At 38.6% G+C, this 25,771-nt stretch overlaps 1 protein-coding gene across 1 annotated transcript in view; it reads right to left on the bottom strand.

The window, feature by feature from the left end:
• Nucleotides 1-25,771, bottom strand: part of Jak2 (Janus kinase 2) — a 63,413-nt gene that overhangs the window by 19,449 nt on the left and 18,193 nt on the right. The window contains exons 4-13 of the mRNA XM_021634233.2: nt 21,366-21,489; nt 18,064-18,181; nt 15,933-16,078; nt 10,568-10,889; nt 9,739-9,858; nt 8,137-8,294; nt 6,432-6,543; nt 4,600-4,786; nt 3,628-3,755; nt 867-1,001 (exon numbers count right to left, since the gene is read on the bottom strand). Of these exons, the coding sequence (XP_021489908.1) occupies nt 867-1,001; nt 3,628-3,755; nt 4,600-4,786; nt 6,432-6,543; nt 8,137-8,294; nt 9,739-9,858; nt 10,568-10,889; nt 15,933-16,078; nt 18,064-18,181; nt 21,366-21,489 (1,550 nt within the window). The remainder of the gene's footprint in view (nt 1-866; nt 1,002-3,627; nt 3,756-4,599; nt 4,787-6,431; nt 6,544-8,136; nt 8,295-9,738; nt 9,859-10,567; nt 10,890-15,932; nt 16,079-18,063; nt 18,182-21,365; nt 21,490-25,771) is intronic.

The following is a 25,771-nucleotide window of genomic DNA, read 5'->3' as shown; positions in this document are numbered from 1 at the left end:
TTTAGGGGGTGCAGCTTTGACAGGAGCTTTGAGTTCTTGGAGGTGGACTTTGAAGGCTTTGCCCACATGTCCTGTTCTTATTGCACCCCCACCAGTACTTGGATGAAAATATTATCAACCAGCCTTCCCCTGTCACCATGCCATGCTGTCTGCTAGGACAGACTCATCCCTTTGTAATTGTAAGTAAAAATAAACTCCTTTATAATTTGCTTTTGGTTGTAGTGTTTATCACAGCAATGGAAAAGTAATCTACCCCACAAGGACCACTGTAGGAGAAATAACGTGAAGACAGCAGGAAGGGTGGTAGAGAACACTGGCTTCTAGGCTTGACATGACGTCGCACTCTTGAACTCAAAGCATTGTGTTTACTTGACCTGATACACACAAGATGAAGCCTTTCAGTACTCTTCTGGAGTGAGGGGGAGCTCGTGCGGCCTGCCACTTCCTAAGAATTTACTGGTTGACAGGGTTAGAGACATACTTCTTTAATTTTGGAGCCACTGGTAAGGTGACTATATTCCTGTAAACAAACCTTCACCCAGTCTCATGTAAGCAACCCTACTGAAACTCATTAGGTCACAATACACATACTCAAAGACATAAAAGCTGAACAGGGCTTAGTTGGAAAGAGAAAGAGGATCGTTGGGAGCGGGGACAGGAGAAGGCAAAAGAGACTGAATGCTTGAAATATATTCCACATGTGTATAAATTATTTTATAATGAAACATACTTTATGTATAATTAGTATGTGCAATAAAAGCATTAAATTTTTATAATTTTGAAGTCTCACATGCATGTAATATGGTTATGGACACGTATCTTTACTAGTATAAGAAGATATATAAAGGAGCCAACAAACTACACACCTCTGAATAGTTTCTATGTGCTTTATCCAGAACTTTCAAAAGAACTTCTGTTTCATGAAGCTGACCATAGTCTCCGACTTCTCTTCTTATACCTTTAAAAATTTTTGTAAAAGTACCTTGGCCAAGACTTTCATTCTTTAAAAGAAAAAAAAAAAGGTAAGTGGGAAGTGAGTAGAGACAGATGAAGGAATTAGAAAATGCATCCAATGACAAAAGATATTTTAAATGATAAACATTTCAGTTATAAACTGAACCTAAATTTGAGGAATGAAATTGTCTATTCTTCTTTAAATAACAGTTTAAAAAAAACAAAGGATTAATAAATAAAGTACATTTTGACTCTATCTTACTTTCACAGCTCCTGCAACGGCTACAATTATTGCACCTTTCAGAGTCAGTGTTTGCCCAAGTTTGTTTACAAATGATCCCTTTTCCTCAGCGTTCCTCCTAGCGCTGTAGGAGGTGCGCAGAGGCAGGACGCCTGGCGTGCTCCTCACCACTCACCACTGTTTGGCCTCCCAGAGGCTCCATAACCCTTTGTGCTTCTCTTCTCTTGGGTGTTCTCACCTCCTCCCCCCCACTTCTCTTTCTTTTCACTATGTGGCCCAGGCTGCCCTTGAACTCAGTACACCTTGGACTCTTCATATAATAAGCAATGATACGTTTTCCTGTAGAATTGTTTTGATTAATAAGTGAATAAATACGTGACAGCACCAAAGCATGAAAGAAACTAGGTGTACATCAGGCAGTAGCTACCACCACTAACATTTATCACCCATCCTTCCAGAGCAACTGCCGGAAACCTGCATTCTGAAGCAATGCAGCCTGAGTTCAAGTACAAGCTCTACTATGTAGTACCCTCTAACACTCAAGCTCCCTGGCTGCTCTGGCTTCCGTGATATGTCAAAACTAATGCCTTACCCCCCTGCCATTCCTCTTCCTCTCCAATTCCGCCCTCTCTCTCTCTCTCTCTCTCTGCCCCTCTCTCTGTGTCCCTAACTCTCTACCCCTCTCTTCCTCGGCTGGCCTCTCACTTTCTGAGGCTGAGGCTGGCCAGGAATTCACTATTGCATCCCAAGCTGCCTCAAACCACCTACCCCCACCCTCCTGAGGACAGAAGCGATGGGCATAGGCCAATATACTTAATTTTAAAACCCTGAGGTTTGCTGTTAAACTTGAGGTCTGTGACTACAGTCAGGACTCTGTGCATAGCACAGTTCCTTATCATGGGAGCCACATCAGCTCTGCCCTCTAATTCACCCCCTCCCACTGCAGTGCTGAGGAATAATCTGCTTTCTAAACTGTCTATCAGCGTAGTGGCAAGCACAAGAGTAGATTTTTCATATGTACTCCTTTTTCCCTGGATTTTTACTTTTTAAGTAAAGCATCTTTTTTTTTTAAGATTTGTTTATTGATTATGTATACAGTGTTCTTCCTGCAGGGCAGAGGAGGGCACCAGATCTTATTATAAAGTTGTGAGCCACCATGTAGTTGCTGGGAATTGAACTCAGGACCTCTAGAAGAGCAGCCAGTACTCTTAACCTCTGAGCCATCTCTTCAGCCCAAGTAATGCATCTTAAATGTTTTCATTTTAGTGTTTTCAACTCCTTTTTAAAGATACCAACATTTTATGGTCTCTACTTGAAATTTATATGAAATTATTAGAAGTTTAATTTGATGTTTATTTGGTTTGATTTATTTGGTTATTGAGCTCTACTTAATCCTGGATAATTTCACTGAATGTTTCAATTTCTTAATTAAAAGCTCATGCTTAGAGTAGTTTTATCTATGGGAATCCTGGACAGCCTGAGGTACGAGAACATTTCTCTTTCTTTGATTCCTTTTTGGTTGTTTTGGGTTTTTCTTTTTTAAGACAAGGCCTCATACAGCCTAGAGTAGCCTCCACTCTATATGTAGCTAAGAATGGCCTGGAACTCCTGATGTGCCTGCTTCTCTCCCCAAGTTCTGGAATTCTATTCCCGAATCAGAGTGTTTTTCAAAAAGTCTGCAAGTGTTTCTCCAAAGCATCTTTGGTATTGTCTTTAACTCCTGGCTTAGTGTTTCTCAGATCACATAAGTAATATAATAAAGCCTAAATGCAAAAAATTTATCAACTCCTTTTTTTTTTTTTTGCTCACTAAGTCAATTAAAACAGACAATATTAATGTTCTTCTCCTCTCACTAGTAGGTAAAAGTTCACATCCTATACACTGGACGCATACCCTTGCAGGTCCTCGCTCTATTCAGAGGTTGTTCTCACTCTTCATTCCTGCCCTTGAACAAACCTCGGATCAAGCCCTCTGCTTTTCACTTTAACCTCTATGATGAAAGGACTAACACCTAGCCCTCTCCTGGAATACATCGTAGTCAAAACATCACCTCTTGCATCCTATTTTCTTTTCAGTTCTTTAAAGATAATCTACCAAATTCTCCTCACTGGTATGTGTATGTGGGAACCAAGACAGGTTCTTTTGTAGAAGATCTTTAATTTTTAAAATTTCCAAAGGAACATTTAAAATTTCTGAAAAGAGAATATAACTCCATTAATTAATTTGCTAATTTCTGCTATAAGATTGGTGTATCTTCTGAGATTTATGAATTTTAAAAATTGAATAAATATATGTATCTTAAAATTCAAGTAATATTTTATAATGCTATATTACAATATGTCAAACATAACATGGTAACAGGTAAAAAAAATTTAAAAGACATTGCTTTAAAAGGACAGAAAGAAGACAATTGTCAAGACTTAATGGCTTACAAATATCAAATCTTCATTACTGATTTTGTGAAACACCATTTGGTTCACATTATTATGCCTCTGTAAAGTTGGTGAGATCTGAACATCAGAAATACCATTTGTTCTGAAGACCAGGAGGTTCGATTTATCTGAGGGAAAAACACAACATATCTATGTTTCACATATGGATGAGTCTGTATATAATCAAAGCATAGCGAAGTTATGAACTGCTCAACACATAAGTGACATGAGTGTGATCTCTGTATAAGGAACTCTAAATAGCTGCTTAGTGATTTCAGGAGTCTTATTTTTCAACTCTGTTGATATACTCTTACCAGCTAAGAAACACATTCAAACTTACAATCGCTTTTTTTTGCATGCAAAAATCATTTTATTTTTTAAAATTTATTTATTTTATTAATTAGTTTATTCACTTTGTATCTCACCTGTAGCCCCCATCCTCCTCCCCTCCCAATCCCACACTCCCTCCTTCTTTTCCTCCCATGCCCCTCCCCAACTCCACTGATAAGGGAGGTCTTCCTCCCCTTCGTTCTGACCCTAGATCTCATCAGGACAGGCTGCTTTGTCTTCCTCTGTGGCCTGGTAAGGCTGCACCCCATGAGGGGAAAGTGATCTGAGAATTTTAAAGGAGTTATTCTAAGAGATTTCCAATCTTGCTATTTTATTTTAAAAACAAGAAACTAAAATCCTTAAAACATATGAAAGTATTGACTTAAAACACACAGAAATTTGGTAGTAAAATTTGAAAGTTTGGAATTTTGGAAGGGAATTGCTCACAAGTTCCAAGCAATTATCTTTAAAATAGCATCTTAGAACGTAGCTTCCAGTCCCTTGCAGGCCGTGTGTGCCAAAGCCCACTAGAAAACGAACTTGCTTTCCTTCAGCACGGCCTTTTGCCTACTTCTCTTCCAACCACCGCCAGCACGCGCAGCCCGGGCCTGGCACTCTGAGGTAACGGGAGGGCTCCGTTACCTTTGGGCTTCGGGGGGCAGCACTTGGTAAACTGGAAGATGATGCTGTCTGAGCGCACGGTCTCCGTCTGGTAGCAATTCAAGAGGTCCCTGAGGCTGCTGAAGCTCCTCTTAGTCCCACTGAGGTTGTACTCCGCATTCTCATTCTTTGTAATCAAACAGTGCTTATATTCGATGACATTTTCTCGCTATGTAAGTTTAGTTATAAAAATAAGGAGAGAAAAAGAATCACAATGGTAATCGTGCAGATTATTCAGCCAAAAGGAGATCATAAAAACACCCAGCAGAAGATTTAGACATTTAAGAGCTAAATCCTAAAGCACTCTCTCAGGAAGGCATCTCACCGCAGTGCCGTGCCCTCCAGAAGAGTTCAGTGACAGATTTCACCGGAAGGGATCAGAAGTGACGCCACCATCTGCCACAGCTTGCCCCTGTCGAACACTGGGCAACACACCGGCCTCTGAAGATCGGCTGGCTCCACCTCTGTCCTGCCCAGCGACACACGGCCCGCTGTGACCGTACCCATTCCTGGATCCACTTCAGTGAGTACTTTATTGGTGAGGCCCTACCTAACAGGATTAACTCCGGCCCACAAGAAAATAAACAGGCACTCCATTGTTTACTATTTTATTTTTATAATTATCTCCAATATGTCTTATGTAATGTCTTATGTAATAAACTATAAACTACTTTGTTCAGCTTAACAATTTGACCTGCTTTCCGTTACTTTATTCATCCTACTTTGAGTCACTGATAAAATATCTGTTAATCCCTCAAGGCAATCTCATGTTTTTTTGTATTCTAAAAGATCTCTCTGAATAAATAAGATCTTTTATTTTGATATTGGTTATTTTGTCTATACTAATCACAAGGCTTTATTGAGTATTTTTAATATACTTTAAACTCCATTTTCCAATAAGTTCCTGAAACATAGGTTTATGTAATATGTTCTCTAATTCCTAATAAGGATTCTCTAATAATATCATATGTATTGGGCACATGTGATAACTAGAAAATACATTAGAGGATATCCTAGTTCTCTAATAATGTCATGTGTGATAAATAAAGATTTGTGCATCCTGAGTTGCTGATCTGACGTAACAGTCCTCCGCTATGAGAAGAGCTCTGAAGCTGGCCTCGTCAGCTGATGGAATGGTAAAGGAGGAGATGCTCCTGTATGTTTACATGGTTTCTCCTCTACACGTGCTGAGCACAACAGAACTGCTTTTAGTAAAACGACTGAACATCTGTACTTTCCGCATTTTCAAAAAGTAAAATAAATCGGAATGCTGCTGCAGATCCTCTCAAGACTTAGACCATGTGGCTGCCTTACATATGTTTTCTAGATACACAATCTTGAACGAGATCCAAGTTCACATGCGTTTAACAGGGAGGGTCCGTTGAACTCTCATTTAAACACACAATACTAGCTAGAAGTACCGTTGATCACATTTCTGTTGTGCTGCTGTGTTCCAGTTAGTAACATTTCTAGTAATCAGAAATGTTTTCACCCCTTTTCCTCTACAAAATTTGGTAAATGTGCTGGTTTTTTGTGAGCCGACTTGAGTAGACTTGGTGAAATACGACTTGACGCATGGTAAATACTCAAACATCAAAAAATAAATAAAATGAACGTCAGATAAAAAGACACTAGAGTCATTTATACATTATAGTAACTGTGGATTGTTTATTTTGTCGCGTATTAAGGTATGCTAAGCATTATTATGCCAGTTACCATATCAAGAACTATAGTTCTGAGTATTAAAAATGAAATACTTCATGATGGAGAAATACAGATTATACAAATGTTACTAATAAATGTGACACACTCACCTCAACAGCAAAGGTCAGAAAATACTTGTTAAAGTCCTTCGGGCTACATCGAAGTACATACAGTCCAGTCTGGTTGCCTGCCTTTTTTAGCTTACTAATAGCAAAATCCATTCTAGAAGTTAAGAGATAGTGTGAATGTAGCATGCATGTGTGACTATGACAAAAGGGTACAATTTTCAGAAGACTCCCCTACTATATATATTTACAAATTTTTTCAAGAGAAAGAAATCAATGTATCAAGTAATTTTGTAATGAGCTCAAACCAATTCAAGGGATAATTATATTATTTTTAAGACACCATAAAACACTAAAACCACAAAGAAAATTCATTTATTTTAATCTTCTGCTTTCTAATTACAAAATTAATTAATTAAAAAACATACTTCGATAAAACTTCATTTCACAGTGACGACAGTATATTATAAAATATTTCTCATGTCTCTTCTGCTACAGTAGTACAAATACAAAATTATCTTTCTGTATATAAAACATAAGAAATATAGCAGAAGACCCGCAGTTACTGGAAAATACTAGTCTTAAAATTTGCTATGTACAAAAAATATATATATTACTATGTGCATAAAATTTAAAGATTCAGCACTTGAAAGCAAGATGTAACGTACATGAAAATCGTAAAGTCTGCAGAGGTGTGAGTCCTATGGCAGTTGTCCTGGTCAGGTGTTATTGTCAATTGAAACAATCAAGAGTCACCTGGGAACAGGGAGCCTCAAGCAAGACTGGCCTGTGGCCATGCCTGGGATATTATCCTGATTGTTAACGGATGTGGGAGGGTGCAGCCTGCTCAGTGTGGCGCTTTCCTTAGGCAGGGCCTGGTTTATCTAAGAAGGCAAGCTGTGCGTAAGCAAGGAGAGCAGGCCAGGAAGCAGGGTTTCCTTGTGGTTTCTGCTTCCCTCTCTACTTCCTCATGATGCACTGTGGCCTGAAGTGTAAGCCAATAAAAACCCTCTTCACCTCAAGTTCCCTTTCTGCTCAGCAACAGAAAGCAAATTAGAGCAGTAATTCTTAGCCCTGGGTAGGCATATAAAGGTGAAGAAATTAAAATAAAATTAAATATAAAATCCAAACTATATTTAATTAGAATGTCCAAACACCGAACCTTTTCAGCACTGTGGAAAGTTCCCCTGCACCGTTCTGACCTAGAAACATAGGTATATACACATTTTGTGTTTAAGCTTCAGCAGAGGTTAGACTACTCAAAAATAATGTCAAGTTTCAAATTTAGCACTATGATTCCTTACCAGTATTTCAAAGTTAATAAAACATAAGCAGGAGGGGGTTCTGTTTGCTTTCAGGGCCAGTGACTGAACACTGAGTACAGCCCGAGGCAGAGACAACTCTGTACTATTTTGGATGTGCAGCAGGTCACACCATGAAGTGAACCTTCAGGTAAGGGCTGACTGTGCGACTGTGCAACATTTCCCTCTGGAAAATGTCTCTCTCTGGAGACCAGGACCACGTGGAGTGCCCTCCTGTCTAACTCTCTCTCTTCTCAGGGAACCAGAAGCTGTCACTGGCTGGCCCGAAAGCTCTCAGGATGTGCCTGTCTCTGTGCCCAGTGTTAGAGTCACAGGCATACAGCTATGTCCAGTTTTTCACATGAGTGCCTGGATTCAAACTCAGGACCTTACCCTTGCCTACTGAGCCAGTCCCCTAGAAGTGCACTTTTAAATTCAGCATTACTCACGAAATCGGGCCGTGGCAGTTGCTGTGTATGTTTTCAAGCACGGAGGGAGGCGCTACCTCTTTACAGAGGTAATGGTGCGCGTCTGCAGTTAGTCGGTAGTACCCGTCAATTAGTGACACCAACGACAAGGCTTCTTTCAACGAGCTAAGTTCTATTTCCTAATCAGAAAATAAAAGGAAACCACGGAATTAAAACCAGTAAGTGCAAAGGTCAGAAGTCTCCACACTCTGCTGCAGGTTAGTTTCCTCCACGTTGTTCAAGCATCTCTTCTAACTTCTGGTTAGCCAGCCCCATCTGATGGGTCCTTCTGTCTGACACTCAGACCCTCCCAAACACAGCTCAGCTGCCTCCCAGCTAGTCACTCACCATCCATAACTTAATGACCTTCAGTGACCCCGACAGACTCAATTAGAAGTCTACCCTACATAAAGGCTGAGATTAATTATACATACGAACATTTATTTTCATATTCTGCTCAGGCTAAAAATACATGTGCTAGAAACTAAAATGTTAGGATATGAAATTATGCTGTGATTTTTATTAAAATAAATATATATGAACATATATTCAGCCAAAAACGTGCTACTTTATTTAATGGAAAAGCACGTACTCATATTAAAGACTACTTATTTTCCATATATCAAAATAATCATTGTGATTGAATAATTTAAAAATAAAGCCCCATTTATGGCAGTACGAAAATGTATTATGCTGAGTAAAACTTAACCAAAAAAAATGAAAGTGATCTTTATAAGTTTTAAAATATTCTTGTACAATGTAACATAGTACCTGAATACACAGAAAATAAACTATGTTCTTGGGTAAGGAAATCCAAAATGATAAAAATACCTCCTAAACTAGGCACAATGGCACAGGCCTTTAATCTCAGCACTCAGGAGGCAGAGGCAGGCACATCTCTGTGAGTTTGAGGCTAGCCTCGTTTACAGAAAGAGTTCCAGGATAATCAAAATAAAACACAAAACTAAGTAAAAACAAAAATTCCAAATTAATTTCTAAATTGCCATGATCTCCAGGAGATTACCAACAGGTACAACAGTTGATACAAATAGAAAAACAAGACAAATATAGGATTCACAACACCAGTGGATTCAACGTAAGAAAAAAATGATGATTCCAAGGCTACTACTATTATATTATTAATATAGAACATGCTAATATTTTATTAATGTTAATATAGGCTATACTAATATATTAATATTGATCTAGGATAATTAATATTATCCTATAACATAGGATAATGTGTCTCCTCCTGCCTGCCCACCTCTCATCCAATCCCACATACTGCTTAAAGTCTAAACAAGAAGGAATTAAGTACAACTCAGACTTAGCAAAAGAGAGTAGAAGTGACTGGGCTTTTAATTTTAAAAATTAGTAAAAATATAGTATGCATAAATATCTGTAAAAAGACAGTGTTCACAGTGATACAAAAGTCTGCATTCAAAAAAACATTTGCTTTGGTAGTATTTCACAGAGCATACTTATAACTATAACCAAAATACCTAAGTAACTTTAGTACTAAGACTTTAAAATACTTCGAAAATTCTAAAGTGTAACCATTACTAATGCATAATACAAACTTACCAAAATTTTACCATCTTGCTTATGAACAGTTACAATTCTACTTTCATTTGAGCATTCCTGGTTTGCTTGTTTAATACTGACATCAATGATATCAGGAAAATCACAATATAACTGTAAATCCTGTAATCAAGAGCATTTAGAAAGTTACAGTGCCATTTCAAACAAGGCTTGAGAAGGTGATGATAGTCACTTAAAATTCTTTAAATGGATACTAATAACAATGTGTAGGCATTAGATTAATTAATTCTCTTAAATATGATTCCTAAGACTACGTTTAAGTATCTTGTTTTTACTTAAAACAAGTCAAACATTGAGAACATTTTTTTAGAACTTAACCCAATTAATATTAAAAAGAACAATTGTCAGAAAACTGAAGAATTATCAACTGTGGTAAAAGAATATGATAACATTAAATCTCTCAAACCATTTATGAGTGATACATGTGAACAAATTTAAATGTTGCAATGCAAATATAATAAACTTAATTATATTATCAAACTCAATTAAAGTTTTTCATTTAATTAGCTTTATGATTATACTTCAATTTCAATAATAGTGAAAGGATAAAGGTAACAAAGTTAACTTAAAACCACAAAGAGAGTGCAATGCTTCATGAAACTCTAAGAACGTCATTACTAATTATTTTATCACAAAAATTAAAACATTTAATAAAATTGTGACACAAACTATAGTTACAACTTTGATGGCTTTACACAAATAAAATTTCTCAGTGGAGAAAGTAAAGAATATATTAAAATAACAAATTATTTTGCTTTTACGGCATTCTACTTAATACAACAAAGAACAAGAATGTATCATTAAGGATTACCTGTTCTGTCAGAGTCTCACTTTCCTTATGTCTCCCTCTTGACCACTGAATTCCACCGTTTCCAGTTATTATAATGGTTGCAAAAATCTCCTCACCTGAAGAACCTCTTGCAGATTCTTTTACTTCAAATTGCTCTGTGTAGAAGGCAGACTGCAGGGTTTCCAGGTTTATAAGATATTTAAGTTTCAGGTTTCTAGCAGTGGCTTTACATTGGCTGAACTGCTGAATGAATCTGCGAAATCTGTACCTTATTCGCTTCCGTGTTAAAATATGATAGTCTTGGATCTTTGCTCGAACACACTTGGGTAAGAATGTCTTGTAGCTAGGAATACCGAGGACATGGAAAATAAAGCAAAACAAAATTGGGAGATTAGTTCCTATGTTTCTTTACAATAAGCATGTTTGACATAACCACCATCTGATATATATCTGACTTATCAGCTATATAATTAAATGTGAAAATGTGTATTATTTGAAACACTCTCTGAGTGACAACAGAGTTTAGAATATGCCATATTAATTTTCTTCCCCTAGTGAAATGAGTGCTCAGTCTAGATAATAATGGAGTCTCTAAAGGTTTTTAGATGCCTGAGATGATTTATAAGTTTTGACACTTATTGCTCTGTGCTACAAACATTTCCTATAATGCTATACTCCAAATTTTATCTGAATTCTGACAACAGCCATATTTGGTTAGACATTGCTTGTTATATGAGCATACTTTAATATCTGCATTATTTTTGTGAGCTTCAATAATTCCTAATAATTTCTTTCTAATCAAAACAATTCCTTTTGGAAATGCTGTGATTCTTCCATAGTTTCATTTCTATGTACAATGCCCTTGAGAAGATAGCTTTGTTTCTAAAGTACAGCTAAATAAAATTCCTACGCTTTGCCATGCTAGTCTTTATTCCTAGCATCCGTCTCTTAACTGGCTAGCTCTTACTTACTCCAGGAAAGTTTCTGGTATTTGTGCTAGAGAGGAGTTAGGAGTTCCACCCTCTGTTCTCCGCATATTGTGAGTGCCACTTCATAATATCACCTACAAGACCCTGGGCCAGTGAAATTCTAGGGCTGTCTTAGGAGGACTGCCCATTATTTTAAAGGATTCTTAATTGACTACTAAATAGTCATTAAAATTCCCAGTTATGTAATTTTATAATTAAATGTTGTATTAAAGACGTAGGCAATAAACACTCAAAACTCATAACAATTATTCTTAAACTGCTATGTGGGCTTACCACTGTCTGTGCCTTTGAGGGTGCTTACACTTATCAAATGTGAGTGGTGAAGAGCGGCCAGCTCCTCACTCCACATCATGTTGTTATCTTGAAATTGGCCTTGATGGGGCATATTATAGATGTACCATGAACATAAGCCAAGATTTTTAAATTCAGACTTTTCTTGTACTTTTTAGAACTGGTATTAGCAGTGTATCATTGCTTATAATTTTTCCCACTTCATACAAGACCCCTTGTGGAGCTCTCAAAGTTGTGAGGTCAAGTAGTCACACTTGCTGGAGAAAGATATTTTACAGGACAACTGGGTTATGGTCTAGGTTCCTAATTACCAGTTTCCAATAGGATCCATCAAGCACTCAATTTTTCTTTCCTTTTTTATTTGTTTGTTTGTTTATTATTAATTACTTTATTCATTTTGTATCCCAGCTGTAGCTCCCTCCTCCTTCTCCCCCTCTGGCCCTCCCCTAGTCCACTGATAGGGGAGGTCCTCCTCCCCTTCTATCTGACCCTAGTCTATCAGGTCTCATCAGGACTGGCTGCATTGTCTTCCTCTATGGCCTGGCAAGGCTACCCCCACCTCAGGGGGAGGTGATCAAAAAGCTAGCCACTGAGTTCAAGTCAGAGACAGCCCCTGTTCCCCTTACTAGGAAACCCACTTGAACACTAAGCTGTCATGTTCTGTGCAGGGGTTTTAGGTTATCTCCATGCATGCATGGTCCTTGTTTGGAGTATCAGTCTCAGAAAAGACCCCGGGGCCCAATCTGGTGCTTTCTCAGAAAATTAGGAATAGTGCTACCTCAAGATCAAACTATACCACTCCTAGGCATATATCCAAAATATGGTCAAGTATACAACAAGAGTATTTGCTCAACCATGTTCATAGCAGCTTTATTCATAATAACCAGAATGTGCAAACAACCCAGATGTCCCTCATAGCCAAACCTTGGGCAGTATACAGGGAATCTTATGAAAGAAGTGGGAGATAGTAAGACCTGGAGAGGACAGGAGCTCCACAAGGACAGCGACAGAGCCTAAAAGTCCAGGCACAGGGGTCTTTTCTGAAATTGATACTCCAGCCAAGGACCACTCATGGAGATGGCCTGAAACCCCTGCATAGAGGTAGCCTATGGCAGTTCAGTATCTAAGTGGCCTCCATAGTAATGGGGATAGGACTGTCTCTGACATGAACTGATTGGCCTTCTGTTTGAACCCCTGCCCCCGAGGGGGGAGCAGCCTTACCAGGCCACAGAAGAAGACAATGCAGCCACTCCTGATGAGACCTGATAGACTAGGATCAGAGGGAAGGAGAGGAGGACCTCCCTTTTCAGTGGACTGGGAGAGGGACATGGGTGGAAAAGAGGGAGGGTGGGATTGGGAGGGGAAGAGGGAGGGAGGTAGAGGGGGGAAACAAAGTGAATAAACTGTAGTTAATAAAAATTTAAAAAAAGAACTCAAAAAAAGAAAAGGCAACCCATTATTTTGTACAGTTAATAAACACTAATAAAAACTGAAAAGTGATAAAAATGTGGATAGGTTTATAGCCTCATTATGTGAGTGGGTTGAAGAGAATCAAGAGAATAATTATATACCACTAGGCACAGTCTCATACGCCTAAAGTCCTAGCACGGGGAAGTATGGGTAGGAGGACTGCAAGGGTAAGGTCTTTTTTGTCTACATAGTGACTTTAAAACCATCTTGAGATCTTATCTCAAGAAACCAAATAATAATTATTATTTATTGGGTTTAGGACACTACCTAATACATGAAGGAAAACCATAGATAGCATGACCTCAAGAAACCACGATCTTATCAGGAACATGTGCCAAACTTTGTTAAGATCATGTTCTCAAAAGAGGGGGTATCCTCTCAGGGGAAAAAAAAAGTCCAGCAATAGCTTTATGGTTGCAGCATTCACTTTCAGCGGCTCAAAGCTTCTGTGTAACTGCTTCCTTCAATTTCTTCTGTTTCTATCAACAACTTCTAAGGTAGTCTTCCTTCAAGTTTGTACCACTATTACCTGGAACATAGCCAAGTGTTCAATAATAATACTGAGTAAGTGAAGAGATAACTAATATGTAAAGCTAGTATCTAAGAGTATCTGCAACATTTAAAAATTATTATGTTTCTTTATTTTTGCATTATGTTCATGTTTTGCCTGCGCGCACATGTGTGCACCATGTATGTCTCTGTTGGATCCCTGGGAACTGGGGTTGTGGATGGCTGTGCACCACCATTTGAGTGCTGGGACTCAAACCTGCGTCCTTTGCAAGAGCATCAAGTACTCTTCACTGCTGAGCCACATCTCCAGCCCTCGGTTTATATTTTTTAAGATTTATTTATTTGTATATGCATGTGTGTCTGTATGCCATGTGAGTGCAACTGCCCAAAGTCCAGAACAGCGTGTTGGATCCTCAGGAGCTGGAGTTACAAAGAGTTGTCATCTTGACAGGAGGCGCTAGGATACAAACTTGGGTTCTACACAGGAGGGTACTCATGCTAACCCACTGAGCCTTCTCCCTTCCGTTTTAATAACCACGCCCTTGGTGGGAAGTAGAATTTTTTCTTTTCCTTTAGATTTAATCATTTAGATTTCTAAGTAAGTTCTTGAAATTAGACTTTTACAGCCTACTTCCTGTGTCAATGCCTAACAAGATATCTAAAAACAATGCAAGAATACTACAGACCAAGGAAGAAAACAAAAAAGCTGATCTACAAACTAGATATGGGACTGCTCTGAGATCATCCAGCAAGGAGGACTTACTGGAGGGAGTGTGACCGCTCCACATCCTCAGGCTTAATTAAGTATGTAATATTTTATTAAGTATGTAATATGGAAATACATGATAACATGTATGTGGATTTTTAGGTAGACATTTTTAGCCACTAGGGCTGTTCTGTAAGAGTTGATGATTCTCAAAATGCAGTATGCAGGAAGTATCAAGAACGCGGAGTTCAGATCCCTTGTGTAAACATCACTGTGCAGGCTTCCCCTCACACTCAGAATCTAAAACTTCCGGATTGTATGCCAGACAGAAATCTGATATGTGTAAATCATGAACCATAATTTGAAAAATATTGCTTCAGATCATTTGCACAATATAAGAACTAGCCACAGACTATTATCCCTTTAAGCATTCTTCCATTTCTCTGAACTCACCTAGTTTGTTTTTTTCAGAACAAGTGAATGAAATAATGGACACCTGTGACATTCTGCACTATAAAACTCGATTCCTTCTCACAGCGTGCGCCCACAGTTTTCACGTTTGCCCCCACAATTCTTTTTCAATTTCCGAATGTGCGCAGTACATGCAAAAGGGTTCACCTGGGTTTCTGGTTTCTCGCCATGCATCCTCAAGGGGAGGCCAGAAGGCAAGGTGTTCTTATCACTTCCCACCTAGTTTATTTTTAATTTAAAATATTTTATTATTCTTTGTACTCTGGTGTTTTACCTGCACATATATTTGTGCAATACATGCATGCAGTGCCTACAAAGGCCAGAAGGGAGCATCAGATAGCCTTGAACTAGGATTAAAATTGGTGGTGAGCTACTATGTGGGTAATCACACCTGGGTCCACTGGGAAAGGACCCAGTGTTCATATCCGCTGAGCCATGTCTCCAGACCCTATTTTAAAATGTTATTTAATAGTATTGTAGGAATGTGCATAATATATATGGGGCCCACTGCCACAGAACTTGCCTGGAGGTCAGAGACAACTCTGTGGACTCAGTTTTCTCCTTCCACCTTGATGTGGGCTTCAGGGATCAAACTCGGGTCTTGAGGCTGGAGTGGCAAGCACCTTCACCTGCTGAGCCATCTCTCTGGCTCTCATTGTTTCAGGAGACAGGGCCTCTTACTGAACCTGGACCTGTCTCACTGTGTTGACTGGAATGGTGGTCAGCAACACTCAGGATCTGTCTTCACCTACCCAACACCCCAGTTACAGCTTTTATCTGGCTTCTAGGAATATGAACTCAGGACTCTGTCAGTACTCAGTAAGTACTTTTACCCGCTGAGCCATCTCCACAACCCACCATTTTTACTATAATATCAAAATGTGTGGGCAAACGCAGGAAAACAAGTAAATTATATGAAAGTGTCCAAGTCTTTACAAAAGGAAATTACCTGACGGAGTTATAGACAGCCAGTGGGGTCTGATCTTGTTCTTTAGCTATCCTCATCATGTCTAGCACTGCCATCCCAAGACATTCTTCCTGCGTTTCATGAGTTACAGGTACTTTTATCCATCCATGTACAAAATCATGCCGCCACTGAAAAACATGAATTTATAAGGAAATGTCTCAGGCTTCACTACTACATTTAATTATGTTATATACTATAAATTAACTTCTAGAAATATGCATTTTAAAGTCATTAAACCAACTTCCGCCTCTTTTGAAAAATCATTTCACCACAAAATATTAGTGAATGTTCAAGTACAAACAGAAACTGATTTAAATAGGATTCACTGTGAGATTTCAGGTTTGTGTGTGGGGTTGTTTGTTTGTTGTCTGTGTAGCCCTGGATGTCCTGAAACTTGCTCTGTAGACCAAACTCTGGCCTTAAACTCTTAGAGATACACCTGCCTCTGCCTCCCAAGTACTGGAGTTAATGGGGTGCAACCTCACTTACTGACCCTGAAGTTTTATCTTAAAAACATAAAAATGTGTAAACTAAAATAAATATTAATTAATCAAATGTACAGATTTCAGTTTATACTGAAGGTATGATACTAGAGTTTGTGTGGAATATAAATAAACATAGACTGTGTTCACAATCCATCAAAGAAACACTTTTCTTGGAAGCCAAACATAAAAACAGACCCCTACAATGCCAGGTAAGAGAACATGACATATCACACAGCAGCTGCTGTGGGCCTAGAGACAGTTAAAACTGTGCGCGATGGGAATAAGGGAAAGCTTTCACGGAAGATTTCAATCTTCATGTGATTTTTTTTTTTTTAAATACCAAAGACATTGTTGTTGGAAACAAACCAGGGCAAAAAAACAGAAGGAATGAGCCAAAAGGAAAGTACGGGGCACCCTCAGAGATAGAAACGAGTAGTCTGCCTGGACCAGACTTGAAGGAATCTTCAATGACTTGATACTGATAATGACACAGGAGAAGTTTTTGTGTTGCTTTGTTTTGTTTCACTTTTGTTTGTTTCTTTTTTCAACAAGTTTGTCTTGCCATGTCTCTTTCCTGCTGGGATAGTTAGAACAGTAGATGCGCTTAAGAGAAAAGAAACTGTGCTCAAAATATGTGGCTCAGATAGATGATAATGAGGACCTGATATAAGAACTAGATGACACTCTAAGTCTGTTCTGTTTAAGGGTGTGAAGATGAACACTAATCTAGAGATGGACGGCAGTTATGTTTGTGAGGTCATGTGAATATGCTTAATAAACAGCTATATATTTAAAAATGGTACACTTTTAATTTTTTATCATGTACATTTTACCATAATGAAAAAACTGGATGGCTCCACATCCCCCAAGAGAATTATTTTTCAATTTTTTGTTTTGAAAATGTGAGCTGTGAAGCTCTGGGCTGCTCTTCCCTTGTGCTAACAAGTCTGATCAGAGGTCTTAACCTGACACACTAGGATAGATACCCAAGGGAACTCATTACCTTTGCTCTTCTAATTTCTGTTCATGCTATTTTAGCAGCCCATGAAAATAAAATAATTTAGTAAGAAAATATTTCAATTACTGTGGATAATTCAAGATAACGGAGAAGAATGCATTAGGAAAAATAGCACTACAAAAGTGTGTCCTAGGAGTGTGTGGCCACTCTAGGTGTCAACGCGTGCCCAGCCGTCCATGAGCACTCTGCTAACTCGCACAGCTCACTTTCTATGTTACTTCCTTTGTTCCATTCTGCCTATCATTCAAGCCTGAAATTATCCAAAATTTAGTTTTCAAAACCTCTAAAGAAGTTTAGCTTCTAATGGCGACACGAACTGTTATTAAATTTATTCTACTTTTTTCAAAATCCTTAAAATAACCTAAATCATAAAAGAAAAAGAAAGTGATTTCAAAAGGGTCAATTCAAGGAATCATTATAAAAACACATCTGCAAATCGTAAGATCAAAAAGTATTATCAAATAGACTATCTCTTTCTCTCTCTGTACCTGGTGCATAAGTTAGAGCTGCAACCTTCCCACATGAAGCTTACTGACCCTACTTAATATATATACTACATAGGAAAAATGCTAGTTTAATGCACATACAAAAAAGATTAGTATAATTCTACCTGAGCAAAAAGGTAAGACATGACAGAGTCATCCAGAAGAGGAGCTTCAGCCCCACGAGACACTCCGAATCTATAGGTTCTGTTGCTGCCACTGCAATACCAGTGAGGAAAGTAAAACCTGAAAGACAGTTAAAACATTCTGTCAGCCTCCAAAGTTCAAGCACAAACCAAAGTCATTCAAACCCCCTCAACACACTATAAGTTAGTAATGCTTTGCTAGAAAACAAAAATAGCAGAGCTGAACACAGGTTGTGAAGAAAAGGACTTATGTCTAGTAACATGATAACAATGTAAGCAGAAAGTACGAGAAGCACAGGAAAGCAGAGTGGAGCACATCTCCAGTCCCAACACCCAGGAAGCTGCGGCAAGAGACGCGTTTAGGATTATCCGCGCTGCCCAGAATACAGCTTTCTCTCCATAAATAGACAAATAAGCAAAGGATCGAACGGCAGCAGCAGCAAATGAAACACAAGTAACTGTAAAAGCAACATACAGCCCACTTTGGTGCAATACATAATAGCATATAAAAGGAAAGCAATCAAAGGAAACCAGAGAAATGTAGATATAAAAGCCAGCAAAAATCTTAAGTCCAGTAACATTAATAGAGGTACCTGAAAATGCATCTACTGTACAAATAATTTCTTCTTTTACGAAAATGAACATTAAAATTTATCTTAATTTATCTTAAGAAAAATTAAGTACATTCACTTTCGAAGGCACAATCTTTGAGACGTAATACAGCTACATAAAGCTGGCACATTTAGAGTGGTTAGTGGCTTGCAGTATTCAGGGTGTTGCCAATGTGGTAGCCTTACAATTTAACTTTACATTTTATTCTTTCTCCACAGCCATTAGCAATCACACCCAAGTAGGCCAGCCTGTTAACCCCTAACTACAAGCTATTGCCTTTACAAATTCAGTTTTACTCATTTCATATGCAAAATAATGACTCTGATTTATTGTCTTTTTACCCAACTTCCTTTACGTAGCATAACATTTTTTGAGTTTCATCTACATTATTCCTTTCTTCTAATGAAGCAATACTGGGTTGTATGATGTACCATCTTGTTTATCCATCATCACTTGAAAACCATTTGAGTTGTTTCCGTTTTATGCTACTTTGAATAACATTCTGCGAACAGTGTTTTTGTGGATGCATGTGAGTAAGACTGTCTTTACTTTGGGGGAATGGCCAGCATTTCTCCACAGTGACAGAACCAGTGCCTTTTCTCACTGACAATGTGTGAGCTAATTAGTACAAATAATTTCCATCATTTCTTACTCTCCGCCTTCTTGCTTTTGCCATCTTAGCGGACTGGTTGTTAACCTATCATGCATCTGATTTACATTCCTCACGGGACTCATAACATTGAATATCTTTTCAAATGCCTATTAGCTATTTGCATGCCAACCATTTACTCAAGTCCTTGGCCTTGAACATGATGAAATTTTGATCCAAGGAGGCTCAGTATACCATGAATACTCAAGGATAGTTCTATTATCTTCTCACTCCTCATATTTTTCAAATTTACCCACTGTGCTAGTTAGGCTTTGTGTCAACTTAACACAAGCTAAAGTTATATGGGAAAGAAAATGTCCGTGAAGGAATTGCCTCCATAAGATTGGTCTGTAGTCAAATAATTTCAATTAGTGATCCATGAAGAAGGGCCCAGCCCACTGTGGGTGGCACCACTCTTGGGCAGGCGAATCTAGGTTGTACTGAAAAGTTATCTGAGCAAGTCATGGGGATATAAGCCAGTAAGCAGGGTTTCTCCATGGCCTCTGCATCAGTTCCTGACTTCTGATTCCTCCTTTAAGTTCCTGCCCCAACTTCCCTTTAGGATGGACAGTTAAGTTCTGGGATAAACTAAACCCTTTCCTCCCCCAGGTTGCTTTTGGTCATGATCTTTATCACAGCAGTAGAAAGCAAACTCTGACACCCATATTGTTTCTTATTCAGATTATTCCCAAATAGTTAAAGCTTTAAAATTGTTTCATGAAAGCTTCATTACTTTGTTACAACTGGCCACCTGTATATAAGAATGCCATTGCTTTTTTTTTTTCTTTTAAAATTTTGTATATGGGCCAGAAGAGGGCTTCAGATTTCCTGGAACTGAAACTACAGACATTTGTGAGCTGCCATGTAGATGCAACCTGGGTCCTGTAGAAAGAACAGCCAGCGCTCTTAACCCGCGGAGCTGCCCCGCCAGCCCTTCCACTGCCTTTCGTATGTTCACCATTTAGACACTGAACTCTTTTGCTAACATTGTCTTACCCACCATTTTACATAAAAATGATGCTTAAACTCAATAAAAATTTTACCTTGAAAACAGAAAACTAAAATGCACGCATCTACACATTTAACACAGAGTAAGGAGAAGAAAGTAAGTAATGAAATATGAAAAAGTATTAAGAATTCATCGAGTAACCCTGCCTAGCATGTGTGACACCCTGGGTTTGATTTCCAGCAAAACCAAACGGGTGTGGTGGCCCGTGCCTGTGATCTCAGAGCCACCAGGAGTCAGAGGCAGGAAGACCAGTTTAAGTTTAATGTCATCCTTGGTTAGACAGTCAGTCCAGAGAAAGTCTGGGATTCATGAGCTCCTGTCTCAACAAATAAAAATAAATAAATAAGACCATCAAATGATGAACATGAATACTACACATATTATCACTTTAATGAGGTCCGTACAAGGTGGTGAGAAGGCAGGTTATGAAGGAGACTAGGTCAGAGTTTGAACTATGATGCTTTTCCAAAGCTGCAAGACTATGAGTAAGTATGAGTAATATGTCACATCAGATTATTTTTATTTTACAGGAATTCTTAATATTTCAATAAGTCATAAGAAAATTAAATAACATATAGGTGCTTGGAGAATTACAGCTGTTTGTAAGACCGAAATTATTTCTTTGTTAATCTTTTATACAGAAAAAGTTCTCGGTTTTTATTTGTGAATATTAATAGACTTTGCATACTGCCATAAATTACTAAATAAATTAACTTACAAACAAAATACTTTCAACTTTAAAAACGTATTTGTAAAGAAAAGTGTTAAAGAAAGCATCTTACAGTGCATGAATCACATTTTCTGGGAACTGGCAATATTCCAGACACTAAGGGTTTTTCACAAGCCATTTTCATCTTTTTTATTATTATTATTATTTTAATCCTTAATTGTAACCACAAGTCATGAAATGGCCTCCCAACAGAAGAAAACATGATAGTTACCACATTACAGAGGCAACAATGTCTCTCCCTTTGCCTTTCATTTATACACAAATCACTTGGTGTCAGAAAGTACCTTATTCTGTAGAGGACGTTATGCCGGGTTGTCTCATCTGCATGGAAGACATGGTTGGGTGGATACCAGATCCTTTCTGTCTCACTCATTAATGCAAACATATTATGATACACAGGCGTAATACCTAGAAACGAAGCACAAGAGGGACTGATTGTAGGGAGCTAGCAGAGCATTTACATAATGTGCATAATCTGCCATGACTTGATACCCAGAAGTGAAGCAATAAGGGGCTGACTGCAGATGGCCAGCAGGACATTTACACAACACATGACCCGTCAGAGTGGCAGCTCTTACAGTCAGCAGAAACTTCGGTAGCAGCTCAAAACCAAGTTTTTAATCAAAGAACTCTATAGTTTTAAAAATAAGACTGCTGGTATTCTTGCATGGGGATAAAAATACATTTTATCCAGCTTTTAACTGTCTTCCAAAGAGTTTCCAAGTTCCTCTTAACCCTGGGAAAAAAATTAATTGGGTGAGTATGCACAAGTGAGTATGTGTATATGTTAATTGAGAGTGATTATCAAATCACTGAGATAATAAGCCACTTTTAAAAGAATGAATACTTTTTAAAGGTACTTTTAAAAGAATGAAACATTTTCATATTAAAATGGAAAGTTTTACACACTATGCTAATAATTAGCTGTTGCACTATTTAAGTTTAAAATGTAAAAACCAACTAAGCTATCTCACTGGTCCCAAATACTTTTTCTGCCCTTTTTTCCTTTTTGCAACAGGATCTTATGTTGTCCAAGCTGACCTCAAACTCCGTATGCAGCTGAAGCTGACCTCATGCTCTGGCCTGCACTGCCAACTTGAGGGATTACAGCGTGTCCCACCACACCAGCATCCCTTCTAATACTTGACAAAGTAGGAACAGAGCTCAGTGGTGGATGCGTGAGATCTTAAGTCCAACTTTAAGTACCAGAAAAATAAGAAACACTATGGGGCAGCTATGTTAAGATGCACACAAAGGATGAAGAACTAGAGAGCTAGCTCATCAGTTAAGAGTGCATACTGTGCTTGCAAAAGACCCAAGATAGTGGCCAGCACTAACACTGGGCAACACACACACACACATTAAAAAGAAGAAACATTAAATAAATGAAATATTTAAGGGTTTAACAAGTGCTGGAGAGATGGCTCAGCAGTTAAGAGAGCTTGTTGCTATTGTTGAGGACGTGGGTTCAGTTTCTAGCTCCTACAGCGGCATACAACCATCCATAACTCAAGTTCCAGGGGATCAGATGCCCTCTCCTGACTCACTGAGCACCAGGCATGCACATCATATACATACATGCAGGCAAAACAAGCTAGACACAGGTGAAGACACGAGCCAGAGAATGAGAAAGAGCCAGGAGATTAGAGCAGATTTCTGGAGTTGGTTTGAGGCCGAGCAGAGCAATTGAGGGCTAAGAGAAAAGCCCAACGGAGTTAAGTTAGCTAGGAGAGGAGTTTGAGCCAGAACAGCCGAGTTGAACCAGCCAGCTTAGAACTCAGTTGAACAAGGGTGAGCTTATATTTTTTTTATGTTTCATATAATTATTTACTTATTACAATGTATTCACTTTGTATCCCAGCTGTAGCCCCCTCCCTCATCCCATCCCAATCTTCTTCTCCACCTATGCCCCTCCCCCAGCTCATGATAGAGGAGGTCCTCCTCCCCTTCCATCTAACCCTAGCCTATCAAGTCTCATCAGGACTGGCAGCATTGTCTTCCTCTGTGTCCTGGTAAGGCTGCACCCCCCTCAGGGGGAGGTGATCAAAGAGCTGGCCAATCAGTTCATGTCAGAGACAGTCCCTGTTCACCTTACTAGGGAACCCATTTGGACACTGAGCTGCCGTGGGCCTATATCTGTGCAGGCGTTCTAGGTTATCTCCATGCATGGTCCTTGGTTGGAGTATCAGTCTCAGAAAAGACCCCTGGGCCCAGATTTTTTGGTTCCTCTTGCTGTGGTGACCCCCAACCACAAAATTATTTTGTTGCTGCTTTATAACTAATTTTTCTACTGTTCTGAATTATAATGTAAACAAACATATGATGTGCAGCCCCCATGCTTTGTAAACTCAATGTTTTAGATACGTTAGGCCTAGTGAGAGATGAAATTGTCCAAGAAGAGGCATAAGACACTTGATGTTTACACAGAAAAACACTGAAAAGAAAATCTATCTTAAAACTAGCATTTGTTTTAAATGTAAACATCCAAATATAATTTTAATGTCTGTTCCTACCTCATGAGTTCTTGAGGAATAAAACAATGCCATGATTTTTCAAACAAGGCACTTACACAAAATGCAAAAAGCTAACTCATACTCACTAATCATTAAGATCATGTGTTTGCGGTGTGGGTGTGCTTTTACGTGTATGTTTGTGGGGAGAGGGGGTGCTTGCCTGTGCACGGACCTGTTTGGAGGCCAGAAGCTGACTTTAGGCATCTGATCCTCTCCACTGGCTTCATGCAGTGCTTCTCGCTGAACCTGAGGCTCACCATTTTGGCTGCGCTGGCTGACCAGCAAACCTCTGGGGTCTGCCTGTTTCTGCCCGACCCAGCTCCGGGAGTGACAGGAACACATTTCCACGTCCACCTTTTACATCATCTACACAACTGAACTGGGAGCCTCAAACTTTCCAGCAAGCACTTTACACAACGAACCATCTTCCTAATTCCAAGATTTTTTTTTTTTTTTTGAAGCAGGGTCTTGTTATATAGCCCAGGCTGGCCTTGAACTTAGAACCTTCTTACTTCAATTTCTTTGGTGCTAAGATTATAGGAATGTGCCAATATACTTGAGACTCTTTTTCTCATATGCCAAATCTAAATTCTTTTAAGTTTTATCAAAATAACTTCAGTGTGTCCCCCGCCAAAGTCATTATCAGATGGCTTACCCAAACTATGATTCAGTTCCTCATTCCAAAGAAACACTAACCATCATTCCATCAACACTGACAATAGGTACACAGCAAGAGTTGAACACAGAAAGATGAACTGTGTGTGGCTGTACAATCCTATACAACCCCAGCTACTCTGGAGCCTGAGGCATGAAGACTGCAAACCTACCTTGCCTACACAGAAACCTCAGGTCTTCCTGAGCAATTTCATGATGCTTTCTCCAAAAAACAAAAGTGACATGGAAAAAAATCCAACAAGTGTGGCTATAATGAAGAACACAGGAAACAAAGCACAGAAGAGAGATTAAAGTTATCAAGGGGCAAGTAGAGTAAAAACTTCAAGAAAGCTTTCTGAAACATGATCCCTAAGCTGAAGGCAACTCTGGCTTTAGCTATGTTACTCCAGGCAGAAGCCATAATATGTGCAAACATGGAAGCGTGTGTTTATCACCTTTATATGCTTCTGGAGCACAAACATATTCAGAGGAAAGCAAATTATGTAACATAGCAGTTGCAGATACCATAGGCATACAGCCTAGTTGGACCAAGTAAATTCTGGTTTATGTCTAATGTCCTAGCATAATTTTTAATAGTATGCTTTCTCCTCAAAATAGCTGCATTTTGAGCCAGACATATACCTTTAATTCCAGCTCTTGGGAGACAGAAGTAGGCTGATGTCTCTGAATTCCAGGAATACATAGAGGGCCTGTCTCCAAAACAAACAATCAAAAAAATAAGGGTTTCAGATTGGGAAAAGGTGATATAATTATTCAGTGTGAGCATAGTCAGATATGAATTAAGTCTGAGCTCAGCTATGTGCTAAAGAGTTACGTATATGAGACTCTCTCTAGGCCTTTTTGTTTCAACAGTTGTACAATTAGGACATGAAAACTGACTCATGGGAATAATAAAAGCAATAATATTATTAAAGTACTTAGCAAATCCTACATATGTAAGATCCACTGTAAAGATTCCAGACATATACCTTAACTGGGGTTTATAAGATCCAAAATCAAAAGTTTTCTAGTTGTTGTTTTTCCTAACTAAGTCTAACTTTAATGTATGTAAAAATAACTTGAAAGATGTGTTAAACTACAGATTATTTCTCAGTGGGTTTTGAAAAGAAGCCTTAGATTCTGAATTTCTAATAAGCTCCAAAGTGATGCTGACATCCCCACCAAGAGGTAGATTTAAGAGCATAGAAAAACAATGGGCACAAAGACACATTTTACATGCATATTAGATATGCAAACTAGGAACAAGAGTGACAGAATGGGAAAAACTCAACTGCATATATAAAAGGCAGGTCAGACCCAAGAAATGGAACAAAATGACCTTTAATTTAAGATATTATGGGCAAGAATTTCCCAAAGCTAAAAGAGGGACATTAACTTACAAATTAAATGGACCCAGAGGAAAAGAAAATAAAAACAACCAATAGGTGCACCAGAGTTAAATACCTGAAGATGACAAATGAATGAATATTTTCAGTGGTGAGGGAAGAGTAAGCCAGGAAATC

This window comes from Meriones unguiculatus, chromosome 1, assembly GCF_030254825.1.
Source record: "Meriones unguiculatus strain TT.TT164.6M chromosome 1, Bangor_MerUng_6.1, whole genome shotgun sequence".
In the NCBI taxonomy this organism is placed as follows: Eukaryota; Metazoa; Chordata; class Mammalia; order Rodentia; family Muridae; genus Meriones; species Meriones unguiculatus.
This window is presented reverse-complemented; position numbering and strand designations above follow the sequence as displayed.